The 25,931-nt window shown below is 42.4% G+C and overlaps 1 protein-coding gene and 2 pseudogenes across 1 annotated transcript in view; all 3 read right to left on the bottom strand.

Annotated features, from left to right (window-relative positions):
• LOC119874618 (aldo-keto reductase family 1 member D1) overlaps positions 1–24,363 on the bottom strand; it is a 50,449-nt gene extending 26,086 nt beyond the window's left edge. Inside the window, 6 exon segments of the mRNA XM_038559247.1 lie at positions 373–450; positions 9,426–9,545; positions 9,547–9,626; positions 9,629–9,674; positions 22,651–22,659; positions 24,219–24,363. Coding sequence (XP_038415175.1) covers positions 373–450; positions 9,426–9,545; positions 9,547–9,626; positions 9,629–9,674; positions 22,651–22,659; positions 24,219–24,311 — 426 coding nt within the window. The 5' untranslated portion in view covers positions 24,312–24,363.
• On the bottom strand, positions 5,788–7,618 carry LOC119877111 (annotated as a pseudogene).
• Positions 14,337–15,185, bottom strand: LOC119877110 (annotated as a pseudogene).
• Positions 24,364–25,931: the final 1,568 nt, after the last annotated feature.

Below are 25,931 nucleotides of genomic sequence, written 5' to 3'. Positions count from 1 at the left end.
TTACGTTTGTTTCTTTTAAACATCATATTATTGATTTTCATAAATTCAATTTGAGAAATTTCAAAAATTTGTGATTTTATCTCATTGATATAGTCCTATTTATGGTTACATTAGAACTTATTTCCTTTACTTTCTTTTTCCTTCTACACTTCTCTCTTCTTTGGCATTCTTCTTTTCCATCAAAACAAAATCAAGAATTTTTCAGTGTACAGAAATGGGGATTTTACACATCTTTGCTTATGATTAGAAATACCTGTTCCAATTATTACTATACATTAGGAGTAAAGGCTGCATCTCTCTATAAATTGAACAGAAATAATCAGATCAGTTTAAAAATGTAGTCTTCAAGAAAAGAGGCCCATTTGAACTTACCTCCCAAGTGGCACACAGATTTGACTTGTGATATAACCATTTGCCATTCTCATCTTTAGGGTAGATTTCATCTCCAGGCTATAAAAAAGAATGAGTATAACTTATTTCATTTATATCTGGGAATTAAAATTATGGCATTTGAGTTGTCATTATACCATATACCCTGGGCCTGGGAAAGCAATTCAATTTTAATTATGTATAATAAATATGGCATGTTAGTCTCATCTCACTCTGGCATTCATTTTCCTTTATTTATTGACAGATTATTATTGTTCTTTATTTTTTTAAAAAGATTTTATTTATTTATTCATGAGAGAGAGAGAGGCAGAAACACAGGCAGAGGGAGAAGCAGGCTCCATGCAGGGAGCCAAGCGTGGGACTCTTTCCCGGGTCTCCAGGATCACACCCGGGGCTGAAGGTGGCGCTAAACCACTGAGCCACCTGGGCTGCCCCCTTATTATTGTTCTTAAACCATGAAGTTCTCTCATAATAAAAGGAATCTGTTCAACTACCCCAATGACACAGACAAAACTAACAGGTGTCTGCATTTGGCCCTAACTCTGTTTTTCTAGGGCATGGTGCCCTACATTCTTGAGAAATAAACTTCAACCACAAAATATATTCTTCTCTAGCCTGACCACGATCCACATCTCAGACAACCCCTGGACAGAGCCAATATACCTGCCATTTCTTGCTCTACCTGGCTAAGAGTTCATCCCCTCTCTACACACCAATTCCCGCATGGGTACAGCTACAATCCTCTCACATCCTTCAAAACTCCTTAAAAGGCCCAGCTTGACATAAACTTGGGGCCAACACTTTTCTAGATGTCGGGTTCCTCTCCTCCCTTGGAGAGTGAATAAACTCTCCTCTTTATTGCTCCACTCTTTGTGCAATTCTTTGCCACCCTCATTACCAGCCACTCTAACACTTAATAACAAAATTATTCATAAATAAAGAGTAGAAGTTGAGAATTAGGATATTTAGGCTCAGCGTTTTGATCTAACCCTAAGCCCAAAGTTGAGAACAGCAATTTTTTTTAAAGATTGTATTTATTCATGAGAGACACACAGAGAGAGGCAGAGACATAGGCAGAGGGAGAAGCAGCTCCTTGGAGGGAGCCTGATACTGGACTCGATCCCCAGACTGGGGATCATGCCCTGAGCCAAAGGCAGAAACTCAACCAGTGAGCCACCCACGCATCCTGAGAATAGCAAATTTTTCACTCTAATAAGAAAACAAGGATCATCCTTAAGGGTGAAAAGAAGTTTTTCAGCTAAGAAAAGTGTAGCTAATGAATGGAACACTCCCTAAACATACGGAAAACTTAGCACATTACTTCTTGGTTCTGAATAATCTGCCCAGTGGCTCTTTCTTTCCCTTTCTGGGACCTCCAGGAGTTTAGCATCTGTTTTCTACTTCACAAATTATCTCAGTATCAAACCTAGGTTTTTGGTGATCCTTTTCCAACTAAGACTGACTGTTGGCTTTCATATTTTTCCTCTTTCGCTATATCTAAAAATGGAAAACATCTCTTATGGGCTTGGAAATAGGATAGAGAGAAATAAAAGATGATTTCTAGGCTGCTTGGTTGGCTAGTGGTGATCATTCCCTGAGTTTAGGCTAGCAATCAAGAGTTTTATTTTGGATATTTTGAGTTTGAAATGGCAATTTCCACATTCAGTGGGTATTTGAGGAGGTAATTGAACAGAGAAGTCTGAGAGAGGCTCAGAGAGAAGTCTTGGTTGCAGACAAATTTGGGAGGGATCAGCACATAAAGTGGTATTCAATCCATGGGATCACTTGTAGAGAAAGTGTGGCTCAGTAAGACAATATTGAGGATAGAGTACTGGGCATAATGGCGTTTGGACGTTGGCAGGGAAGATGCTGTCAAAGCATCTGGAGAGGGTGATACAATAGAACCATAAGCTGAAAATGTTTAAAGAAAAAGGTAGTAGTCATCTGTATTGAAACAGATCAAATAACATGGGGACAAAGTGTCTTTTAGATGTGGATGATAGCATGGAAGTCTGTAGACCGTGATAATTTTTTTTGTTGAAAATCAAGCATTTGGACAAAGTCAATTATATTCTTAAATATTTAAAAAATTTTCCTTCTGCCATTTCACCTGAATGAAACTTCCCCTGGTGATAACATTTTCTTCATTGTCCTCTTTAGTGAAAATAATTTCTTCTCAATTCTGCCTGTCTCAATGAGTGAGAGCGGGGAAAAGGGCTCCTCTCCCCTTGATGTCCCATAATCACTCATGTTAATTGCCCTTTCTATCTCTGATTTCTAAGCTTTTTAACCTCTCAACACTTATGACCCACATTTTCACTCCAGTCTTCCTCCATATTTCTTGCCTTTTGCATATCCTAGTTTTACCTCTGTTCAGAAATGGCTTTATGCCTCAATTCTGAACTCTGCTAAATAATTTTTACCTCTACATATTTTAATTAAGTCCTTATCAAGCCTGCACCCATGTTAAATATTTCCATGATGCCTCCCTTAGGCTTCTGCTGTGTCTACTTTACTAGTCCATTCATCCTGATAAAACCATTGTCTTTATCCTCTGTTCTTTCTCTTTAGTGTAGGCCATTGCTGGAATAATCCAACCCTCTAAAAACCCATGATATTGACTCTCATTCCTGCTCAGCAGTAACTTCATCTTTCAAAAATGTTTTATTGTGGGGTGCCTGGGTGGTGGAATCAGTCAAGCGTCATGCTCATTTTCAGCTCAGGTCATGATCATAGGAGTCTGGAATGGAGGCCTGCATCTGTCTCTGTGCTCAGCATGGAGTCAGCTTGAAATTTTCTTTCCTTCTCCCTCTGCCCCCCAACGCTTGTGCTTTCTTCTCTAAAATAAAATCTCTTAAAAAATCCTTAAAAATGTCTTGTGATTTTTTGGTATTTTGTTGTTCTGAAATTGTGTCTGCTTGTTAAATTGACATTCAAAAAATAATAAAGTGCTAAAATGTTTTAGCAAGAAAGGTTTCTTGTTAAAAAAAAATCAGGAGAGGGCAGCCTGGGTGGCTCAGCAGTTGAGTGCCACCTTCAGGCCAGGTTGTGATCCTGAAGACCCCAGGTTGAGTCCCATGTCGGGCTCCCTGCATGGAGCCTGCTTCTCCCTCTGCCTGTGTCTCTGTCTCTCTCTTTCTGTGTGTCTCTCATGAATAAATAAATAAAATATTTTTTAAAAAGCATGCGATATTTTGGCTTTGAAGATTGATTTCTCAATTATAGGAATTACAGGTTCATTTGGGAAGCAATGTCTTTATACTGTGTCATTTTTCACTGTTAAAAATTTTACCTTCTCTCTGTATCCTTGAGCCTTGGCCCCATCTAAGAATAGGAGTGGAAATTTTCTGTTTACCTTTCCCGAAAAGATTTTACACATCATCGGTCAGCCACAGAAAAGTAAATTTCATTTTCTCACTTTTAGACATAGGTTTTTTCCAAATCTTTAAGAGTTAAGTGTAGAAATCTACTCTTTGAATATGAGTGAAGTTAGTTGTGTGAGGATGAGGGCTGAGGTTATAACACCCAAGAACCTGAAATTAAAAAATCACTGTAGTCCACAGGGTATTGGGATTGCTAGGTTCATGAGGACAAAACAGAGGGGCAGTGTTATGGGGTTGGCATCAGGGAGCCCACCTTGTGGTCCTGTTCTAATGGACTTTAAACCTGAGTGAGTTACTTCCTTGTTTGGGGCCTCAACTTTCTCTTCTGTGAAATTAGGTTATTGGGATATCTTATACTAAGGTTCCCTTCTACCTAAACATTTCAGAATATTATCTATAAAATGTCAGATATTGTGCCTGTAATTTCACATATATAATCTTAATGACTCCTCGCAACATTTGTCAAGTTAGTTGCTATTGTCTCCATTTTACTGATAATGAAATTGAAGTTCAGAAAGAACAACAACAAAAAAAGATCAAAGTGATTATTGCTAGTAAGTAGTAAAGCTGAAAATAAGTCCCTCATCTGTGTGACTCCAAAGCCCATGCAGACTTTGTCCACTCTACTATGTTAAGACTATATGGAAAAGATCAGATAATAACCTGACCAAGTCATCTGGCTTGTATGTGACAGAGCTGGGATTCAAACTAGGCAGCCTGCTTCTGGAACCCATGATCTTTATCACTATGCTAAGTGGCCTCTAATTAATTACAGTAGAAATCTGTTATTTTGTTTTCTATCATACTTGTGCTGTCTCCTCTGAAGGAGCCCTTTCCATGTTTTTTGGGTGGGTTGACCCAGCTCTTATTCTTGGTCAAAGATGTCAGTCAGTCCCCAATTTGGCCTTTTGCAAAGGTTAGTCAGTAACAGGTACATGACCTAAGGAAGGCTAGTCAATATTTCTCTGTGAGGTTTAATGTGTGTTCTCTCTTTCTCTGAATTGTCATGTTGTGTTGACAATGTAGGCTTGGCATGCATGTAAATGGCCATTTTGCCATCAAACAGAAAAGGATTTTTGAGGACGAAGCCAACCAAACCAGAGATAGAGGGCCAGATACATAGTTTGAATTTCTGGATCCAGCTGTTGCCTGAATTAGATATCCCTTGGAATTCCTGGCTCCCTTTTTAGCTAACATCAACTTGAGTTGGATTTCTGCCATTCATAAAAACAAGTTCTGACTAATTCAAAGATTTTGGGGTATGGCAAGTAATGAGAAGTTGGTTAGGTCAACATGGGATAGTGGACAGTGAGAAGTATCCCCCCTCCAGCTGAGAATTGGCAATCCTTGCTCTGCAAGAGCATAGGATCTGTTAAATTGTTGTCTTGAGTGTCAGAACAAATAGGCCTACTAATGGTGGAGCTTTAGGGAACATAGTAGAAAAACCACTAGGTATTAGAATTTTTCTGGCCATTTTGTAGTCTTCAGGCATGTGTTGAAAGAGGTTTGTTGCTACTGGGCTTGTAAAACAAGAGGTAAGATGACATTTTATTTTATTTTATTTTATTTTATTTATTTTTTAAAAGATTTGATTTATTTATTCACAAGAGACAGAGAGAGGAGAGGCAGAGACACAGGCAGAAGGAGAAGCAGGCTCCATGCAGGAGACCAACGGGGACTCGATCCCGGGTCTCCAGGATCACTCTGACAAAGGAGGGCGGGGGTGGGGGTGGGGGAGCAGTGGCAGGTAGTCTCTGGCAGGGACTCGCACAAAGAGGCTCATCCGCTGGTGTCTGCTGGCCCAAGTTGGGGTGTGACAGCCAGCAAACAGGGCCCTGGAGCAGTACCCCCAAACCAGCCCCGAGTTGGAGGAGGAGCAGGGTGGCAGAGGCCACTCTGGCTGGCTTCTTGGAGATGAGCTGCTCCCAAGAGGGTTCTGAAGGGTGAACACTGGCCCTTGAGCCCTCCAGGACCCGAACAAGAGGAGCTCTGTGGGGTCTCTGGAGTTCTCAGCCAGCAGGTGAGGCCATCAGTCATAAAGCCTCTTCACTGCTTTCTCCAGGTTGGTGTAGAGACCGGCCATGCTGCGGGGGAAGAAGGAGTCCACCACACTCGGCGGAGGTAGCCACTGAGGTCAGTCTGGAAGAACGTGACCAGCTTGGTCTTGTTGGGCTCCCCTGGCAGAGGCTCACAGAAGCACCCACAAGGGTGGTTAAACCCTCTCACGTAACCTGGCTTCAGAGGACATAACAGGTGTTCTACGTGGACAGCATTGGAACTGAGCATCCCGTCCTCACACTTCTTGACTAGCACCAAGTCCACAAAGTCCCTGGGGGAAATGAGCTTCGTGGCAGCCGAGGGGGTGGCGGTTCTGCTCACGCACAGCATATCAGTGATGCTTTCGATAATTTCAAAGCTGCTCACATTCTCATCCCACTTGTCTCGCAGGGTCCCAGCAAGCGGCTTCATGCAGCCCCACACTCTGTCTGGTGTCGAGTTCACAATGCCTTCTCCCCGGCACAGGTTCCCTGGAAACTCCACAGATGGCCTCCGGGAAACTGAAACTCCATTGCCTTCCCGGCAAATCTTCCATCCTGACTCCTCCCGCCGGACCGGAGCACCTTCTCCGCCACCGCGTCGCTCATCTGCGCGGCCACCGCCGGGCCCACCGCGCCCACCGCGCTGAGGGCTGCCGGCAGCTGTGGGGGTCGCGGCGGGGTCGCGGCAGCGGCGGGCCGGGTCTGGGCTCCCTGCTAATTTCTGAATTGACCCTCAGCACTTTCACTTTTCCTTATTGTGTAGGTGGGAACATTATCTGACTAGCTGGCTTCAGCATTGCATTTTCATGACCAGTCTGATAAAAGGTGTGCTTTAGCGGGACAAGAAATATGGTTAGGTGAGTGACTTCACTGGATCCTTACCTTGGACAGGTGGTGCAGAGAGCTGGGACAACTTTAATTATTGCAAATGTTTAGATTTCCTTTTTTTGCTGCTTTGTTCTCATTTGGTCCTACTGAGGCCCCCAGGGAAACTCTGCCAATTCCTACCAAGAAATTACTGGCTCTCTGGCTAAAATGATAATGTCACCAAAATGGTGGTGTGGGAGACCCCAGCTTCATCTTCCAATAATTAGCTATCCACAGATGAAAATGGGGGAGATATTCGTTCAAACAGTACCAAATTCCAGTTATAAGATGAATAAATATGGGGATCTAATATGAAGCATAGTGATTATAATTAAAAGTTGCTGGAGGGAATAGATATTAATGTCCTCACCACCAAAAGGAAATGGCAATTTTTTTGATATGATAGAGATGTTAGCTAATACTATGGTGTTGTAATCATTTTGTAATACATTAGTGTATCAAGTCAACATGGTGTACACCTTAAGCTTGCAAAATGTCATATGTTGATGATTATCTCAATAAAGCTGGAAAAAATAAGAAATTTTAGCTTAATGAAAAAAATGAAATTAGACAATCTCTAAAGTGTTAGGTAATGAAGATTAAGGTTTACATTGTCAAACTGAAGCAGTGTACCCTTAAAGTCTTTTAAGCACAGGGTACTGAGGGATCCTCAGAGCCTGGGATATAAAGTAATACAACTCCTTGGAGCATCAAATTTTGTTCAAAGTGTTTTTTGGGAAAAAATCTTGAATTTCTGTACCCTTTTTGTCACAAGTTAGGGAAAGTAAAATTGATAAAATTAGATTTTTCTGTACATTGGACAATAATTTTTTTCTTGCCTTTCAATGCATAAAGAAGAGAAAAACACAGTGAAAAGAGTAGTGGAAAAATATGTTTTATCATTACTGTAGGCCCCTTTTGGTGAGTTATTGCTGCCATCCCATCTAGCTGAAAATTGTTTTTACACATTTTAATTTATTTTTATTCAACAAACACATATCGTCCTAGCTCTGTGCCAGGTACTATGTTTAAGTGCTTTGTATATGTTACTCATAGCAACTTTATGAACTAGATGACTTAATTTGGTTTCAAATTTTCCAACATGATAGATATCGCAATAGCTTCAACTGTTTACCAGAGTAGATGAGCAGAAAAGGTTTTCGGTTTATTTTCCTGGTGGTAACTTAGAATCAATTTTTACACTGAAACAAAATGAAACGAATGAGTTTATATTATGGGGAAAATATAAAAGTCTAAAAAAAATTTTAGGACAAGACATAAGTCTTCAAAAATACTTTCTAACTTTGGGCAGGCTGCTTTGCCTAAGTTTCTAGGATCTGAGTTCAATATTTTTCTTCCCCAGAAATATTTTGGGAAGCAGCAGGTTAAGATTTGGTTGTTTGCTCTAAGGAGAGACTGTTTGTAATAATAAAATCTTAAGGAATCAGAATTATAAAGCTATAATAAGGAAAAAGCTTCAGGCTGATATTTTGGGATAGTGGTGATATGTGGCCCCTTGGAATCATAATCCATAAGATGGCTGGGGGACTTGGGGAAATCCAAACACCTAGGGAGCTTGCAAGGAGCCTGAATGGGGAGCTGGGAGGAGGAAGGGGGCAGTGTATGGGAATGGATGAATGAAGTTAGAAGCAGTATCTTGTTCCTCTTTTAGAACACTCAGGAGAATTGTATTACATGTTCTCCAAAGTTTGTTACAGCTTTATTTCTGCAAAGCTGCCTGTAAATATACATCCTATATTCCCACTGGCTTGCATTTTAATCATGATGCTTTATCCTTCTGATTGCACTTCAGTGGATAGTGATTTCTACTATTGGAAATCTCAAATGCTCAAAATGTAGTGATATAAACATCGTATATCCACGCAATAGAGCATTATTTGGCCATAGAAATAAATGAAATTCTCATACGTGCTATAACATGAATAACCTAGAAAAATGTTATACTAAGTAAAAGAAGCTAGACACAAAAGGCCAACATATTGTATGATTCAATTCATACGAAATGTCCAAAATAGGAAAACTATAAAACAGAAAGTAGATCAGTAGTTGTCAGTGACTGGGGGGAGGGGGGGAGAAGGAAAATGGGGAGTGACTACTGGTGGGTATGGGGCTTCCTTTTGGGAGTGATGAAAACATTATGGAATAAGAGAGTTGAGATGGTTATGTACTTTGTGAATACACAAAAAAGCCACTGGTTTAAGTCGGCGGAACTTTATGGCACATGAATTGGAGCTCAATTAAAAATAATAGCAATCTATGGACAAATAGGCATACAGAAAAGAAAAAGAAGTCTGCCCTTTAAAGAAAGCTTTGGCAAATGCTTATGTAATATGAACCAACTTCTGTCTTGTCTCTGCTCCTCAATTTTTCTGCTCTGTAGATTTGTTCTTCCCATATTGTTCTAACCTGTTTTTTTTTTTTTTTTAAGATTTTACTTATTTTATTTATTCATGAGAGACACACACAGAGAGAGAGGCAGAGACACAGGCAGAGGCAAAAGTGAGCTCCATGTAGAGAGCCCGACATGGGACTCGATCCCGGGTCTCCAGGATCATGCCCTGGGCTTGAAGGTGGGGCTAAACCGCTGAGCCACCCGGGCTGCCCCCCATATTGTTTTAAATCAATACCCATGTATGAAGAAGGAGACTTGCCTTAAACCTTCAATGGGCTAATTAATCAGTCCCTAAATTCTGGGTCAAGAATGAGAAATTTGGGAGTTGAGAACCTCACCCTCTTTTGGAGTTCTTTTGGAGAATAGTGACACCAGATCCACTATTAATATAAGGAATTGGAGATTGAAGGGAAGATTCTTACCTTTCCACAGTAGAAAAATATCCTCCCTCCGCAACCTTTCCTTTGGCTATCTTCTCCCTGATGGCCTCCCCCACTTCATGCTCATTTTGGTAGATGTAGGCCCCATCAATGGCCGGTATCCTGTGTCAATGGCAATCTTCACTGACTTTGCACAGGTCCCCTTAGGGTGTCTGAAATGACAAGGGGGTTATGGGGGGGAAGAAGAGAAATGGATCTTTCTTTTCATGATTCTTCATCAGGACACTCAGCACACAGACATTGTTTTTACAAACAAAAATGACAAATTCCCAATTACATGTTTTGGATTGGAAGATGGTTGTCTGGAGGCTAAGGACACTGACCTCCACAGGGACTCCCTTCCCACCCCCAGTGGGGGACTCTATCTTTCCCAAGTCTGCCCTAGCTTGTGGCCTCAGAGATGGAATTTGATCAGTTTACCAGGGGATGAGAGATTTCACAACAGCCAAGTTATAAGAGGGCACAAGTTCATTGAAAGAAGTCTCCATTATAAATTAAAGTTTGGGATAAACAAACTGAGATATATCCACAGAAGGGAATATCATTCAGTAATATAAAAGGAGTGAAATACTGATAATAGCAACATGACGTGAAATATGAAGGCAATTATACTAAGTGAAAGAAGCCAGACGAAAAGTAAATAATGATTCCATTTGTGTAAAATACGCAGAAAATGAAAACTAATGTATATTTCAGATGCAGATCAGTGATTATCTGGGGTGGGAGACAAGGGGTGAATCCCCCCATGGGTGGCAGGGAGGAATTGTGAAAGAACACAAGGAAACTGGGGATCCCTGGGTGGCTCAGAGGTTGGCACCTGCCTTTGGCCCAGGGCGCAATCCTGGAGTCCCGGGATCGAGTCCCGCGTCGGGCTCCCGGCATGGAGCCTGCTTCTCCCGCCTCCTGTGTCTCTGCCTCTCCTCTCTCGGTGTGTCTATCATAAATAAATAAATAAATCTTAAAAAAAAAAAAGAACACAAGGAAACTTTTACAGTGCTGGATATGTTTACCCATCTTGATATAGTGATGGCTTCATGTGTGTACAGAGGAGTCAAACGCATCAAATTGAATACTTCAAATATGTTATAGTTTATTGTATGTCAAATTCTTCCTCAATAAACTGGGAAAGAAGAGTGTTGGGGGGTGTTAGATTTTTCAAATTTGGTATCCAAATCTTTGTTCATTTATTAACCTGCATGAAGCATAAGAATATTTGCTCCCCTGAACATTGACAGAACCTAAAGACCTGACAAACTCTTGACACTGGAAACATAAGTTATCCATTCTTCAGATTGCACATAAATTGCTGTTCTTTAGGTCTGATGACATTTTAAATATACATGAGTATGTCTCATTTTAGTTACATATTTTCTTAAGAAGAAACGGAAGCTGTGATGGATATTTCCATCAAAGATAAGCATCTAGTCTCGCTGAATAAAATATTCAAATCATCTTTTAGGTGTGTGTGGAGTAGAGGGGTTAATCCTATTTATAGATTTTTAATGACCTCATATTCAGATGGTGATCATTCCAATCTTGTTCACAAAATACTGAGAACTCCTTGTGCTTGCTTCTATATCTTCAGTGTTCTGACCAAATTCTTGACAAATCTCAACAGACCTATGAATTCTGGCCCACAGAAGTCGATTTATTGAGAATGAGTGAGAAAAGAAATCTCTTGCATTTCTAGTGACTTTGTAGTCCTGGCCTGGAAATAAAAAAGCACTGGAAGCATAAATTGTATTTTCTTTCCCTACTTCAGTTTGAAAGTCATCACTACTGAGAAGATAAGAGGATATGAAAAATGAAAAAATTGGCTACACAGATGGTATTAGGAAATAGGATTCATAGTCGCAAATAGCTGGGAAAAGAGACACACTTTCCAGGAATGTCAGAAATATCTCTTTGCTTTATTAATTGACAACATGATTAATAGAACTTGAATAGAAATTGAGGCAACACCCCCTCCCCCCAAACACCCTGGAAAATGAGATGTTATGGATGACAGCAAGCGTGATAACAAAACACACTGGAAGAGGAGACTTGGGGTAGATTCCAAAAATTCAACGGTCAAAATAAAAATACTACTTCCATTATTGGGTATATACATAGTATTAATGAAAAGAATAAAGCCTCATATGAGATGGTAAATACAATCTCAGAAATAGCACTGAGATTTTGTGGCTGGAACTGATAAATGGAAGTACAGAACTCAAAATAGACTTAATACAAGGGGAAAAACCTCTAACAATGCATATTAAAGTATATGCTTATTTTTTCAAAGATCACCCAAGACAAGAGGCACAGGGGAGAGCATTTAGGATAAGAAAACAAGAAAGACAAAGGCTAAGTTGGGAGTGCGGTACTGAAGCAATATACGAATGATGCTTTACTTCAGGAGGGCACAGAAGCAAGTTATAATAGTTAGAGTCTTCAATTATTCAGCTATCATTAAGAGCCTTTTCTAAAAGCTGAATATCTGGTACAGTCTTTGCTTGCTAAAAATATTTTCCTTCAGATGGCAGAAGCAGCAATGAGGTGAATTACTTATTTTGGACTTAATTTTAATCAATATGGAAGAACTAGTTGGAAATGTGGATGTGAGAAAAATGCTTCTTTTTAATTCTTAAATGTAGCATAAGAGAAGTTGTATGTAGATTCTGACAGATTCTTTAAGAAAATTCCACTTTAAGGAAAACTCAGAAAGATCAAATAGAATACTATATTTGGAGACTCAAATAAATGACACGACAGTAGAATCTTAAATGCAAAATTTTGACTCCATGCATTAAGGATGGTATCAGTGAAATAAAGAATTCAGTTTCCTAAAATGGTCAACAGCACCCTTCCTTCACTCAAGAAAGGGGAGAGTTGGGATCCCTGGGTGGCGCAGCGGTTGGCCACCTGCCTTTGGCCCAGGGCACAATCCTGGAGACCCGGGATCGAGTCCCACATCGGGCTCCCGGTGCATGGAGCCTTTGCTTCTCTCCCTCTGCCTGTTGTCTCTGCCCCTCTCTCTCTCTCTGTGTGTGTGACTATCATAAATAAATAAAAATTAAAAAAAAAAAGAAAGGGGAGAGTCCTATAAGGATGCAGTGCCACCTTCCAGAAGGTAACATATATCCTAGGTCTACATCCATTATAGTCCTGTGTCTCCATTAAGTAGAATACACAAATCTGAAAATACAGCAGGAGTGGTTCAGCTTAGCATTATTCCCTTTGACTCACTTAGAAAATGTGTGCTTCTCATCCCTGAATTTGAGGCTCTGTGGATTCTAGGTCCTAGTTCCCAGGGGAACCCAGGGTGCTTATTTCAAGAGTTCAGTATTTGAGGAAAGATGTTGCCATACTGGCAGGGGTAAGTACCTTCTCACAGGAGGAGATAGGGCTTCTCCGCTGTTACATGATGAGCCAAGGAGGAAATGTTGGGCACCTAGGGCATCCAATGATACACCCCTTCCCAATTTTGATAGTTAACAGCTAAGAGCAGCACCATAATCTGAGAAGGATTGGTTGACCAGGAACTCTTACAACTCAGAGATGAGCATCTAGCTTGTAATATTTCATAAGCCACCTAGACCAGAAGAGATGTTGGATAAGGATGCAAGAAACCTAGAATGGGCAGTTCAGGAAGGAGATTAAGTTGTAACTTGAAGACAGCTTTCGTGGCAGGAGCCATCCCCCCCCCCTTTTTTTTGCATGGCACAAATAAATAATCTTTAATTTCAATAAATAGCTCCCCATTACGCCAGACAACAGGCTGTGGGAACGATACAGAAGCATCCAAGGGAAAGATCTATTCTAACTACACTAATTCCTTAGCACGAGAAAAACGACTTTGGGTCACACACAAACACAGAGATGCTCAGAGTATGACAAAGGAAGGAGTCATCTTGGATGGGAGTGTGGTGGCATTTTAATCCATGTAGCTGTCCTTTGCAGGTCTTCTGGGTGCCACAATCACCACACGAATCGGTCAAATAAGGTTACTTTTGCTCTATCATATTCTGTTTACTTGATATCCGCACATGCTGTTACTGAAGGTGGGGTCTTGACAGACAGGAGGACACTGGGTGAGATTTCACTGGGAGAGGCAGAGAGAAGGGAGGGCGGAGGGCTGAGGTCCCGCAGAGCGCCTTGCTCACCAGGAGGACACACAGGGACACACACGTGTTCACCTGCGAGGGCACACACATGAGAACGTTCACATACTACCCACAGGGGGTCCTTAGGAGTAGGATAACATGAGGACAAGTTCAGTGAAGCCAGGGAAGTTTCTTACACCGGCATATTTTTGGGTGCCACTTGGTTTCTTCAGAGTCTAATCTATCACGTCTACTAAAGAGAAGACAAAGTACTTACATTTTGGGAGAAAGGTATCAGGTTTGAAGAACCCCAGGGAACAGCAGGCTGTTCAGAAGCCACCCAGTCAGCAGCTGTGCATTCTGGGTGTGGGGGTCGGGCCTCCCGCACACCGGCCAAGCTCTTAGAGAATTTCATCTCAATGGAGGCTGGCACCCTTGGGGAGGCCTGAGGGTTGAAAGTGCATTTGGGGGTAGGGGTATCAACAGGAGCAAGCACTGCCAGTAAGTCTCACAGCAGAGTCCACTCCGCTCGTGACATACAGATGGGTTTTCCAGAAAGTTCTCAGGCTTTGCTCATTGAGGGCAACCATTTTGTGTTCAACAGCCAGCCTCCTCTCAGTTCTGAGAGGATTTGTGTATGTGTGTTTCCGTTGTGGATATAATAGGCACATGACACATTTTTTTCTGTCTTAATTTTCTTCCTTTTTTTTTTTTCCCCTCCAACAAATGAAAGCTGCTTTCCCTGCAGCCCTCAGGTCACCTCCAGCGAGGCGGGAGACACGCGGTCACACTCAGCCGGGGACCTCGGGCTGTGCCACTGCTCCACTGCGGTGCGGTGAGTGTTGAGCACCCGCTGCCAGTGGTTGGATTCAGAGGGGCCCGAGGAGTACTGGCCGATGACAATTCTTCCGATGAAGTCACTGCTGCTTGGCATGTTGTGGCCAACACTGTACACACTAAGCTGGCATTTTCAAGTTCTTCTTGGGGAACTTTGAAGCTGAAGGATTCATTGTAAAAGGGATCGAGTGTGCCTCTTAAGAAGGATGTCTTCTTTGTTTTCACAAGCTTGAGTCCATGTACCAGCTGGATTGTCACAAAGGGGTCTGAACCTTGGGTCACATCGGTTTGAAGAAGCTGCTTGGCTCGAATGACATCCACATTCAGCGTCCCAGCACTGGGGAGATAATTCAGTGACAGAAGCAGCTCCCCCAGCTCCACTTCATTCTGAGAGCCGGGGACCAGCGCCTTCCACCAATGCCCGCCTTTCAGCAGGTCAACCTCGCACAGAGGCACCGACACCTTCCCAATGACACGATGGCGGGAAAACTTCTCAAAATCCACCACGGTTGGCAGCAGGGTCCTCCTCTGAGCTTGGAGGAGGGGGATCTCGAAGGTGTAAGGCTCCTCACAGGCTTCTGGGTCTTGCGTTTGGCCCCCGTCTGCTTAGAGTTGCTCTGGTCTGGCAGGAGACGGATCTGGACACAGGGGTTCCATGGGCCCTGTCCCGTCCCGGCGCCAGCCGTCCTGGGGCACGGGCGGGGCGGGTCCCTGGCCTCCGTCCCCCGGCGTCAGGCGGCGGTGGCAGGTGGCACCGGGAGCTGAGCGCAGCACGCCCCGCTGGCCCCCGGCGGGGCCTCCCGGACTGTTAGCCCGCGTGGTCGCGCTGCGCGCGCTGGGGCCGAGCGCTCTGGAGCAGTGCCTGGGCCGGGTCCGCCTGAGCCCCGCGGCCGGATGGCTCCTTTTTGGCACTGAGAACACCAAACTCCACGGCTTTCATGCCAGGAAGTGGGGAGCCGGGTCGTCTGGACTCGAGACTTGGACCCCTCCGGGTCAGGCTGCGCAGCCTGAGATGTGTCTGAGGACGAGCCTCCGCGTGCGATCTGGGGAGTTGGTCCGAGCGGTCAGAGGGGCTTTCCCGGCTGTGTGGACGAGTCCCCGTCCTGGTCACGCTCCGGCGGGCCGTCCTGGAGGTCCGCCACCTCCCCCTCGCGCTCAGCCGCCGGGGCGTGCCCTCCCCGCAGGGGCCGGGGGCGGGAGCCCAGGGGGGAGGAAGGAGGAGGCAGCCGGGCGGCCCCAGACCGGAGCGGCGGGCTCAGGAGCGGCGCCCGCCCCTCCGCCGGCCGCGCGGTCCTGGCCCTTCCCGTCCCCCTTCCCCTTCCCCGCGCTCCGGCTCCCGGGTTCGGGCGCTGGAGCCGGGGCGGCCGCGGGGCTGGAGGCGGCGGGGCGGGGCGGGGCGGGGCGGGCCGGGGCGGGGGAGCGGGGCGGCGCCCGGCGGCGGCACCTGCCGAGCAGGAGCTAGTTCCTCTTAACCTACCTCGTTAAAGACCTTTCCAGGGGAGAGACCAAACCACTCTGGGAGCGCTTCTCCCAGGGGGTGGACTTCGCATACGAAGCCCGCAGGCTCAGGAGACCTCCGGTAGCCGTAGTGGCGGTGGCGGGTGCCGCAGGGCAGACGCCCTCCTTGGCTTAGCTGCCAGCAGTGTGGGCCGCTGCTTACTCCCGTCTGATTCCCTGCACGCGCGATCCAGGGTAGAACAGGCTGGCTCTCGCACCCCAACCCAGCACAACCCCGTGGCCCCCTCCAGAGCACCCTGTGGGACCAAGGAGCGACCGGATCACAGTGCACTCTTCCCACTGTAGGAACTGCTATTCTCCCTTCTACAGGCCTGAGTCCTGAGAGTGTTCTCCGCTGAGCCGCCCGCATGCAAGTCTCCTTCTCAGAGGCTGTTCTCCAGAGGACCCAACCCAAGAAGACACTAGGGTAAAGAAGGATTTCTTGAGCTACAGAGAGTACTAATGATACATACATTAAGCGATAAACGGGACTATGAAAATAGACTCTGTTCATCGAGACACCAAAAGTAAAAAGACAAATAGGAAGGGGTATTTTCGCATAGATGTAACTGACAAAGGTCTCATACTAGATATTTTACAAATCCACTATCAAGAAGAAAAGAGAAATCCAAAAAAGAAAAATGCACAGAAGGCACACTTCGTGAAAGATATCAAAAATGTTTAATAAAAATAGGAAAAACTGGCCAATTTCATCTAGAGTAAAGGGAAATTAAACCACAATAAGAGTTTATTTACACTTATAAAATGACATTAATTAAAAAGACACCAAATGTTGATGAGAATGAGGAGCAGAGCCACCCTCATACATTGTTGGAAGAAGTGCAAATTATACGAATACCTTGGAAATTATTTATATTGACATCATCTCCTAAAATTGAAGATACTGTACTCCACGGGACAGCAGTTCCTCTTACATGTATATCTTAGCTAAATTCATACATGTGTGCAATAAGACCTGTGTAGGACTCTTTCTAGAAATAGTGTCTGCAAAGCCCCAAACTGGAAGCAATTCAAATGCCCATCAACAGTGAAATGGATACTGACATATTCTTATGATTAAGCAGTCATACAGCAATAAAAATGGCCAAAGACCGTGATTAATTACATGGGTGAGTTTTACAAGATTATATTTAGAAAAGAAGCAGAAAAAAATGGGGCAACCAGTGTTTCTATTCATGTGAAGTTCAAAAATTGTATAGAAATGTATGTTACAGTTGTGTAACTCTTAGAAAATTCTTACAAAAAAAACAAGAAAAGTCATCACCGTAAGACTTAGAAGAGCAATCCCTCTTGAGGGAGGAAGGCTTTCAGGTTGGGAAGGGCACACACAGAGTTTCTGGGGTCTGGTATGTTCTAATTTTGGATCTTATAGCTAAGGAGCGACAAAAAGCATTTGTCCCGCCTTAAGTCCATTGTACTTCAAAATTTTAAATGTTAAAAAAAGAAAAGGAGGTAGATAAAAAATAAGGGAGTAAGTGACTCAGTAAGTTTCAAAGCCTTAGATTTGACTCAATAAGTTTCAAAGCCTTAGATTTGGGCCTAAAACATCATTTTTGGCCTTAGATCTACCATCTGCTCTCCTTAGCCTAGATCCAATTGGTTGCCAAGCTTTGTAGAGCTTCCCTCAATGATGTGTGGTCCGCCAAGTTCCTTCCTTCCTAGGCTCCAGCCAAATTAGTTTCCTCAGAGCTACCAACCACGTTCAAGTCTTTGTTCTTTTTTGCCTGATTTATTATAGAAGCCTTCTCACCTGATCTCTATGTGTTCTGTCTCTTCTCATTTTAATTCATTGTAATTTGGACAGGTTAATATTTTTGAAAAAGAAACCCATTCTTTGCTCCCTGGTATTTTGTTGTTGTTGTTACCGGCCCAAACTATTTTTTGCAGCTTGATGTGTAGCACTAATTGCCTCTGGAGAGGAATGATAGTGTGTGTGTGTGTATAAAACAAAATGCAGAGGTCATTTCTTGGTGTTTGATTTTTAAAAGCCAAGGCTTCTGTGGCAGGTGTGTGAGTATGAGGGGATCACAGGTATTGGAAAGAACTCAGGATATACACTGCACTAAAGTAAAAACAAACACCAACTGAATTCTTGACCCTCAGAATATCAGCCCACAGAACATTTTACAAAACCATAAATGAGTTGCCATTACCTAAAAATTCATAATTACTTTGGGATCCCTGGGTGGCGCAGCGGTTTGGTGCCTGACTTTGGCCCAGGGCGCGATCCTGAAGACCCGGGATCGAATCCCATGTCGGGCTCCTAGTGCATGGAGCCTGCTTCTCCCTCTGTCTGTGTCTCTGCCTCTCTCTGTGTGTGACTATCATAAATAAATAAACATTAAAAAAAATCGTAATTACTTTATAATGTTTTCTGAAAATTGTTAGAAAGTCAGGCCATGCTGCACCCTTGCTTGTGCATACAACTGACTGTAGTGGAGAAGGTGCTATCCTTGGACTGGTCAGTGGGGTCTCCAGTTTTGCTGATTCTTGCACTCATGCCTGCTATCAGAATGGGAAAGCAGAACAAAACACAGAAATAGACTTACCTCCTCAGGACACTTATTTGTGCTTGCTGTCTGGTTCCTGGTCTCTTTAGGTGGAGGTTATGGAACCACTCCGACTGCTGACAAAGATTCTTTTGTTTTTGCATCAACCGACTTCAGCAAGAATCCTGATAAGTCAGTTTAGGAACAACTCCTTGCCCTCTATGTATGATCCCTCTCCCTGTCTAATCAGGAACCCTCAACTGCCACCATCGCCCAGGCAATGTCATAGCAAGAATCCTGTTAGATTGATTTAGCCAATCAACCAATTTAGCCCTTATCCCTGATGTTTTCTCTCAGCATTTTTCCAGCCACTGACCCCCACCCTGCTCCTTCGCTATAAATTCCCTTGCTGTTTTTGGAGTGGGAGCTCAACCTCTCTGCTTCACCGCTCCTGCAAAATCCCATTGCAGTGGTTCTTAGACCTATCACAACAGCACCTGCCCTTGAATCAAGTTCTTTTACCGTGCTTTCACAAGTGTCATTGCATTATTCTTTTCCTTTAGCATGTTGTCCCCAGAATTTAATAAAAATGCCTGGTATAATGTGAAATAAGGTTCCCTGGGTTGAGAGGAGGAGATTTGATGGGCATTGAAGAAAAAGCGAGGAATATTTAAAGGATGGCAAAATCCTGAGGAGTCCTAAGCCTATCCCCCCCATCCCCTTCCAGCTCAGGGGCAGAACAGACTTGATTTTTCAGGCTCCCCCTTACTACTCAAGGGTTTGGACTTCACCTTTCCCTTGCCCCAGATACAAAGCCCTTGGCTCACTCTCCAGACTGTGAAACCTGCTTTCAGCTACCGGAATCTCAACAAGGGCCACCCAGGAAAGAATACAGGATCATTTATGACTCCCAGTCTACTTCCCAGACCACCACTCCTTCCCCATAACTTGATGTTTCTTGATCTACCTCATAACTGGATTTGCTCATTGCCACTTTAACATTGAACCAGTGTTCGCTCTTAAAGCACTTCAGCTTTTCCTTACATTTTAGTTATATGTGTGTGTGTGTGTTTCATCCTCAGTCACTCCACTTAAATCCCTTGTTTCTAAACCATTGTTTCAATCCCTATGCTACCTAGAAAAATGCCCTGCATTTGGTAGGCACACAATAAATATCTGTTAAACTAAATTATTGTCCATTTTCCAAAATATTTACCATTGGTCCTGGATTTGTGTCATTTGCACATCTGGAAACATTCTTGAGTTTTTCTTGAAGTTTTTGATAAATAAGGATTATTAACCCCATGGGCTGATGTTTATAAAAACAGGATTAATTTCTATCAAAACTGAAAAAAGGAGTAAGACCCAAACCCTCACCTGTTGGGACCTTCCCAGATGGAGCTGTAGGGAGGTTATTATAGATTATTGCATCCCTGTATGAAAACATTCTGAGAAGCTTTCAAAAGGAGAAAGTCACATGGATAATTTGTAGGTGTTACTTTTCATTAGTCATCATGAGGTGGGATAATGCACAGAGTGCTTAGTGATATTAAGTGTTGGTTCCATCTCAAATTCCCTGAGTCCATAGGCATGAAACACTTTTACAAGAAATTTGGGCTCACTCGGTGTCCATCCAAAGATGAATGGATAAAGAAGACATGGTCTATGTATACAATAGAATATTTCTCAGCCATTAGAAACGACAAATACCCACCATTTGCTTCAATGTGGATGGAACTGGAGGGTATTATGCGGAGTGAAATAAGTCAATTGGAGAAGGACAAACATTGTATGGTCTCATTCATTTGGGGAATATAAAAAATAATGAAAGGGAATAAAGGGGAAAGGAGAAAAAATGAGTGGGAAATATCAGGGAGGGAGACAGAACATGAGAGACTCCTAACTCTGGGAAATGAACTGGGGAGGGGGAGTGGAAGGGGTGGTGGGTGGGTGGGGGTGACTGGGTGACGGGCACTGAGGGGGACACTTGATGGGATGAGCACTGGGTGTTATTCTATATGTTGGCAAATTGAACACCAATAAAAAAAATTTATAAAAAAATAAAAAGAAACTACTAGTAAAATAGAAAAAAAAGAAATTTGGGTTCATTAAGAAGAGGCATTGTTAGCCTTCCTCACTTTGGCCTTTCATATCTGCTTCCACCCTTATCTTCTTGAAGATATGGCTAGATCTTTCCCTGCTACTCTTCTGCTTTCTAACTTTGGCGTCAAAAGTGAACAGGATCCCAGGACAGATACTGATTGATGTGACCACATACATAAAAGATGAATTTCAGTTAAAGGGTTACCTCAGCCTGGCATTCGTCCTCTACTAGTTGTTGTGGAATGAGGGCTTGAAAAGAATCTAAGGCATGCCAAGTAGAGAAGACTGAATTTTGGCATCAGGACTAAATTTTGCCTTCAGGACTAAGACTGATTCTGAAGTTAAATTCAGTTGAGTACCTTTATTTCATGGTGGCTGACTTGGGCACAGGTAGTTCTAGCCTCTGTTTCATCAGTCCTGGGAAGATGATAAAGGGTTATCAGTTGCATAGCTTGGAAGAGAAAGCCAGGAATCTACTTTATCTGAGATACTCTGTTCTCACTTCTCATCTTCCCCTGCAGCAGATAAATGTTGTATATTTTTCTTTACATTAGAGTTTCTAATTTTATGAGACATACCATTAAGTCCATTTGTTACTTTGCAACTGGTAATATTTCTGATCACAAATGTAGTTGGTATATACATGATCTTCTTTTCTCATAGTATTCTTCTCACTTATATTGTCTAATTAGAGTATGTCTTATCTCCTGAAGTGAATAATAGCTCTTTTTTGGGGAATAACATGACTGATTTTGAATGTCTCTAAATTATAGCATTTAATATTACTAGACACATAGGCTGTATTCTCTAGCATTGTAAGTTTGGGGCAATTTTCTATCTCTCTATACTTCAGTTTTATCATCTGTTATAAATGGGGTTAAATGGTAGTACCTTTCATAATGTTTTGAGGATTAAATTAGAAAATACATTACACGTTAGGTGCCCCCAAATTTTAGCTGTTGTTGTCATATCCATTTACATCTCTGATGCTCACAAACATAGATATTCCCTTTTACAAACTCATTAATTTGAAAGCACCAGCTGAATACCCATTACACACTAGATGCTATTCTGGAAATATAGAGCTGAACAAGACATTCTCTCTTTCATAATGAATTTCACAGTCTTGTGGAAGACTGCAGAGAAACAATGATTACAATATATGATAAGAGCTACAGTAGAGTCAAGTCAAAGGGGCTATGTGAACACACCAGACAGGCAAGTTGTGGTGGCTGGAGAGATGGGATTCTAAGGAGCAGTGTCCTTGAGCTGAGTCGTGAAGGCTTAGTAGAAGTTGCCGAACTGAACAAATCAAGAAAGGGTGTTATAGATAGAAGGCAGCATGTTCATAGGCATGGAGATGGGGGAGTTGTTCTAGGAACTTAGGCGATTATGTTTGACACACAGAAGGGAGATAGAAGAATGGTGGTAGATTCTGCTGGACAGTCGGGTCTTGACTGAACCATGAGAGCTCAGTGTGCAAAATAAGGAATGTGGACTCTATCCTATAATTGATAGAGAGCCATTGAAATAATTAAGCAGAGGAGTGACATGATCAGATTTGGGGGGGTCCAAGGAAGATCCTGACAGCCCCAGTTTATATCATTGATTGGAAGGGACAAAATTGGAAGAACAGCCTAATGATAAATTAGGAACTAAACTAAGGCAGTGACAAAGGAGATGAAGAGGAGGGTGAATTGAGAACATATTTCTGAGATAAACTGAACAGCAATGATTTGGATGTAATGTGGACAAGGTGGGGGGCATGAGGAAGAGGGCAGAATCTTCATTCTTCATTCAGACTTCTGGCTCAGGGTGGTAGTGTTATTTGCTAGGAGAAGAAGTATTTTGGTGGGGGTGGAAGGGGAGATGGATAGCGTAGTTTTGTCATGTTGAGTTTGAGGTATCTGTAAAAGAAGGAATACATACTTGACTGTCCAAGAGAATTATCCAAAGAGCTTGTTAAATGCAGATATTCAGCCTTTACCTCTAAAGCTCGATCTGGGGATGCCTGAGTGGCTCACTGGTTGAGCGCCTGCGCCTTTGGCTCAGGGCATGATCCTGGATTCCCAGGTTTGAGTCCCACTTTGGGCTCCTTGCATGGAGCCTGCTTCTCCCTCTGCCTGTGTGTCTATGCCTCTCTCTGTGTCTCTCAGGAATAAATAAATAAAATCTTAAAAAAAAAAAATAAAGATCCAGATTTGGTAGACTAAGGTGAGGCCCAGGGATCTGTATTTTTTGAAAAGTCCCTAGGTGGTTCTGATGTAGCCAGTCCACAGTTGTATGGGAATATGTAACAACCCCTCACCGCCCACCAAAGAAACAACAACAAAAAGGAAATAGAGATTTCCTGGAAATAGGTGTCTCTGCATGTATGTGGTTGGAGCCAAGATTGTAACTGAGGTCATACACAATGGGCAAAATAAGAAGAGGAAGGGGCCCATAACTCAGACAGTTGTAATTGTTCCAAAAGTGATTTTCCTTTGCATTATCAAGAACAAGAGAATTGAAAACAAACAAACAAACAAACAAAAAAAAAAACAAGGGAATTGGGCAATTACGGTGGAATGTGAGATTAGGATCTTGGTATATGTAGTTTAGTTTTCTTTCTCTGCCTTCCATGCTCTATGCTGCCCCACAGTTATCTTTCAAAAGCACTGATCTTGTGATGCTTTCCCTTTGTTTTCAAATTTCACATAATTCCCCCTTTATACAGAATAAAATTCCAACTCTTCAGCATGGTATTCAAGGTCCTTTATGATCTAGTCTCAACCTGCATTTCCAGAGCCAGCTGCCCCTGCCTCCACCACTAATTTCTTGTGCCAGCCACTGCAGGCTTGGCCTTTGCTGGACAAATCATATACCCTTGTGCCTCTACACTTCCCTTTCTGCCCACAACATCCTGCCTCAGTTCTCCCTCTTTGGCTTCTAATTTAGTTAGCTTGACAGAGGTCATTCCTATATGCACACAAATCTGGTAGTGTTTCTACACCATAGCACTGTTTATTCCGGTAATCACCATTATGTTTGACTTGCAATGAGGAAAGCAGAAAGATGTTTTTCTTATAAGTAGAAACTATGTTTCAATGGAAGCCCACTCAATCCTGAAGGTCAAATTAACGATTTTCTTTTCTGTATTTTCAGAGAGATAGTTTATAGTTCTAGGATAGCATTTACTGTTATTTTCATTGTTCTACAATTAGCTATTAAAGAGTCTGCTTCCTCTATTTGATTTTTAATCCCTAGGCAGCACAGACACTGTTCTCACATCTGAAGCTCCTAAACACTAGGTCTTCACACCTGGTAGGTTTTTACCAAGTATTTCTTAGACTAAAGTAGAAAGTCTCAAATAGAAGTTTCTAAAACCCCACAAGTAATAAATTCAGAAATTTCATGTGCCTCAGTTGATTCTAATAATCAGCATTCAGCTAAATTTCAGCAAAGGAAGAAGAAAGGTCTCATTTTCTAATTCAAGATAATTTTAAATTATAAACTGGTATAGTTTTAACCTCTGGTTCAATACTCAGGGATGCCAAATAGTACTCCTTGAAGATTACTTTCATTATTATGAAAAGTAAATCAATGAGATCAACACAATTAATTAAACATTATGCTCTAGGAAAGTTAAAAAAAAAGAGAGAGAGAGAAATTTACCAGTTTAGGTTTTGAGTAGGTCCCAAGACCGATGATAGGAATGCTGTTTCCATCACTTAGGGGTATGCGGTGATTTGCAGCACTGAGGTACATCCTGGAGGGAGTTTGGGTTTCAAGTTTTTAGGAGAGATTCTGGATGCCTCTAGAGAAGTCTTTAGAAAAGATGTTCTAGGGCCTAGTTAATTAAAGAAAGGAGAGCCAGAGGGAGGAGAAGTGGGAGGGAAGAGAGATTAGCAGATGTATTTCTCAATCTGGTTTTTTTTTGGTTGTTTTGAAAATCCTGAGCTTGTCCTTTGAACTTTATCAGAGGCATGTAAATAACATAGCCCATTGAGAGTTGATTCTTCTCTACAAAGAAAAGAGGGAAAACAAAACAAAAAAAGAAGTAAAAAAAAAAAAAGTCTAGTTGGTTTCTACCAGTGAGGATGCTTTCATTGCCAAATAACAGGCCGGTCTCAAATTCTCTTAAATTATAAAGGACATTTATTGGTTCATATTTTTGAAAGCTTCAATTTAGGGCTAGCTTCAGGTGAGACTACAACAGTTTCCCAGGATTTGCCTTTTTTCCATTATCCCCCCCCCCCCCCATGAATGAGCCTGGGGATTCTGATGCAGCAGGACTAGGAAGGGGTTTAGGATTTTATTACCTAGTTAAGTTTGGGAAACACTGGGCCAAAGAAATAAGTAATATGGCCAGGAAACCAGTTTCTCATCCTCCAGTCCATGTCTCTGTTCCTTCCCCCTCAGCCGACTCCCCCTTATTGTTAAAAGATGATGACTGGCCCATGGAGTGATGTGATTCCAGATACAGACTCTAGAAAAAAGAGATTTTTATTTACCTCATTGGTCACACAGCAAACCTAGGCATGGTTTTTTTTTTGGTCTGCACTGCCAATCATGATGGTCAATGGAAATAAAAGATTAATCACCTGCAGATAATTAGAAGCCATTTCTAAGTTTAGAGTTAGGGTTAATCTTATCTGGGCAGAATTTGGAGATATGTTAAGGAAAAGGAAAGAAGTAACAAGTAGAGAAACAACTAACCAATGTTTATTATGCCCTTTCTCCAAAGGATGTGCTGTGTGTAAATGTGAGCTTTGGACTCTGTGACCTCAAAGATAACCGTGTTCAGGGATGGTGAGAATGTGCTGAAGTTTTGCCTATAATTCAGTTGCTCTCTGGGACCATCATTCTTGCTTACAGATACATAAGCAGCTGGGGGATATAACGATTTCAGTAGGTTGGGGAAGCATGGAACATGGGCCATAGTGGTCTTCAACATTGCAAATTGATCCAACAAATACTTATTGTACACCTTTGTGTGCTTAAGACGCTGGCTAGTATATGTTTCTCTATTTTTATTACTTTTGACTTTTTTGATGTGTAGCTAAATGAACTTCTTGGATATTTAGATTTATGATTTTCATCCAATTTGGGAAGTTTGGGGTATTATTCTTCAAATATTCTTTTGGTTTCTTCCTCTCCTCTCCTGGACTCTTGTTTTATATATGTTGGTGTATCAATGGTGTCTCTCATAGGTGTCTTGAGTTTGGTTTGTTTGTTTGTTTGTTTATTTATTATTATTTTCATTCTTTTCTTGAACTGGATGATCTCAATGGATCGATCTTCAAGTTCCTGGATTCTCTGCAGGCTCAAATCTACAGTTGAACCCTCCAGTTATTTTTTCATTTCAATGATTATATTTTTAATCTC

The sequence above is a fragment of the Canis lupus genome, chromosome 16 (assembly GCF_011100685.1).
Source record: "Canis lupus familiaris isolate Mischka breed German Shepherd chromosome 16, alternate assembly UU_Cfam_GSD_1.0, whole genome shotgun sequence".
NCBI classification, from domain to species: Eukaryota; Metazoa; Chordata; class Mammalia; order Carnivora; family Canidae; genus Canis; species Canis lupus.
Note: the sequence above shows the minus strand (reverse complement) of the source record. Positions and strands in the feature narration are given on the sequence as shown.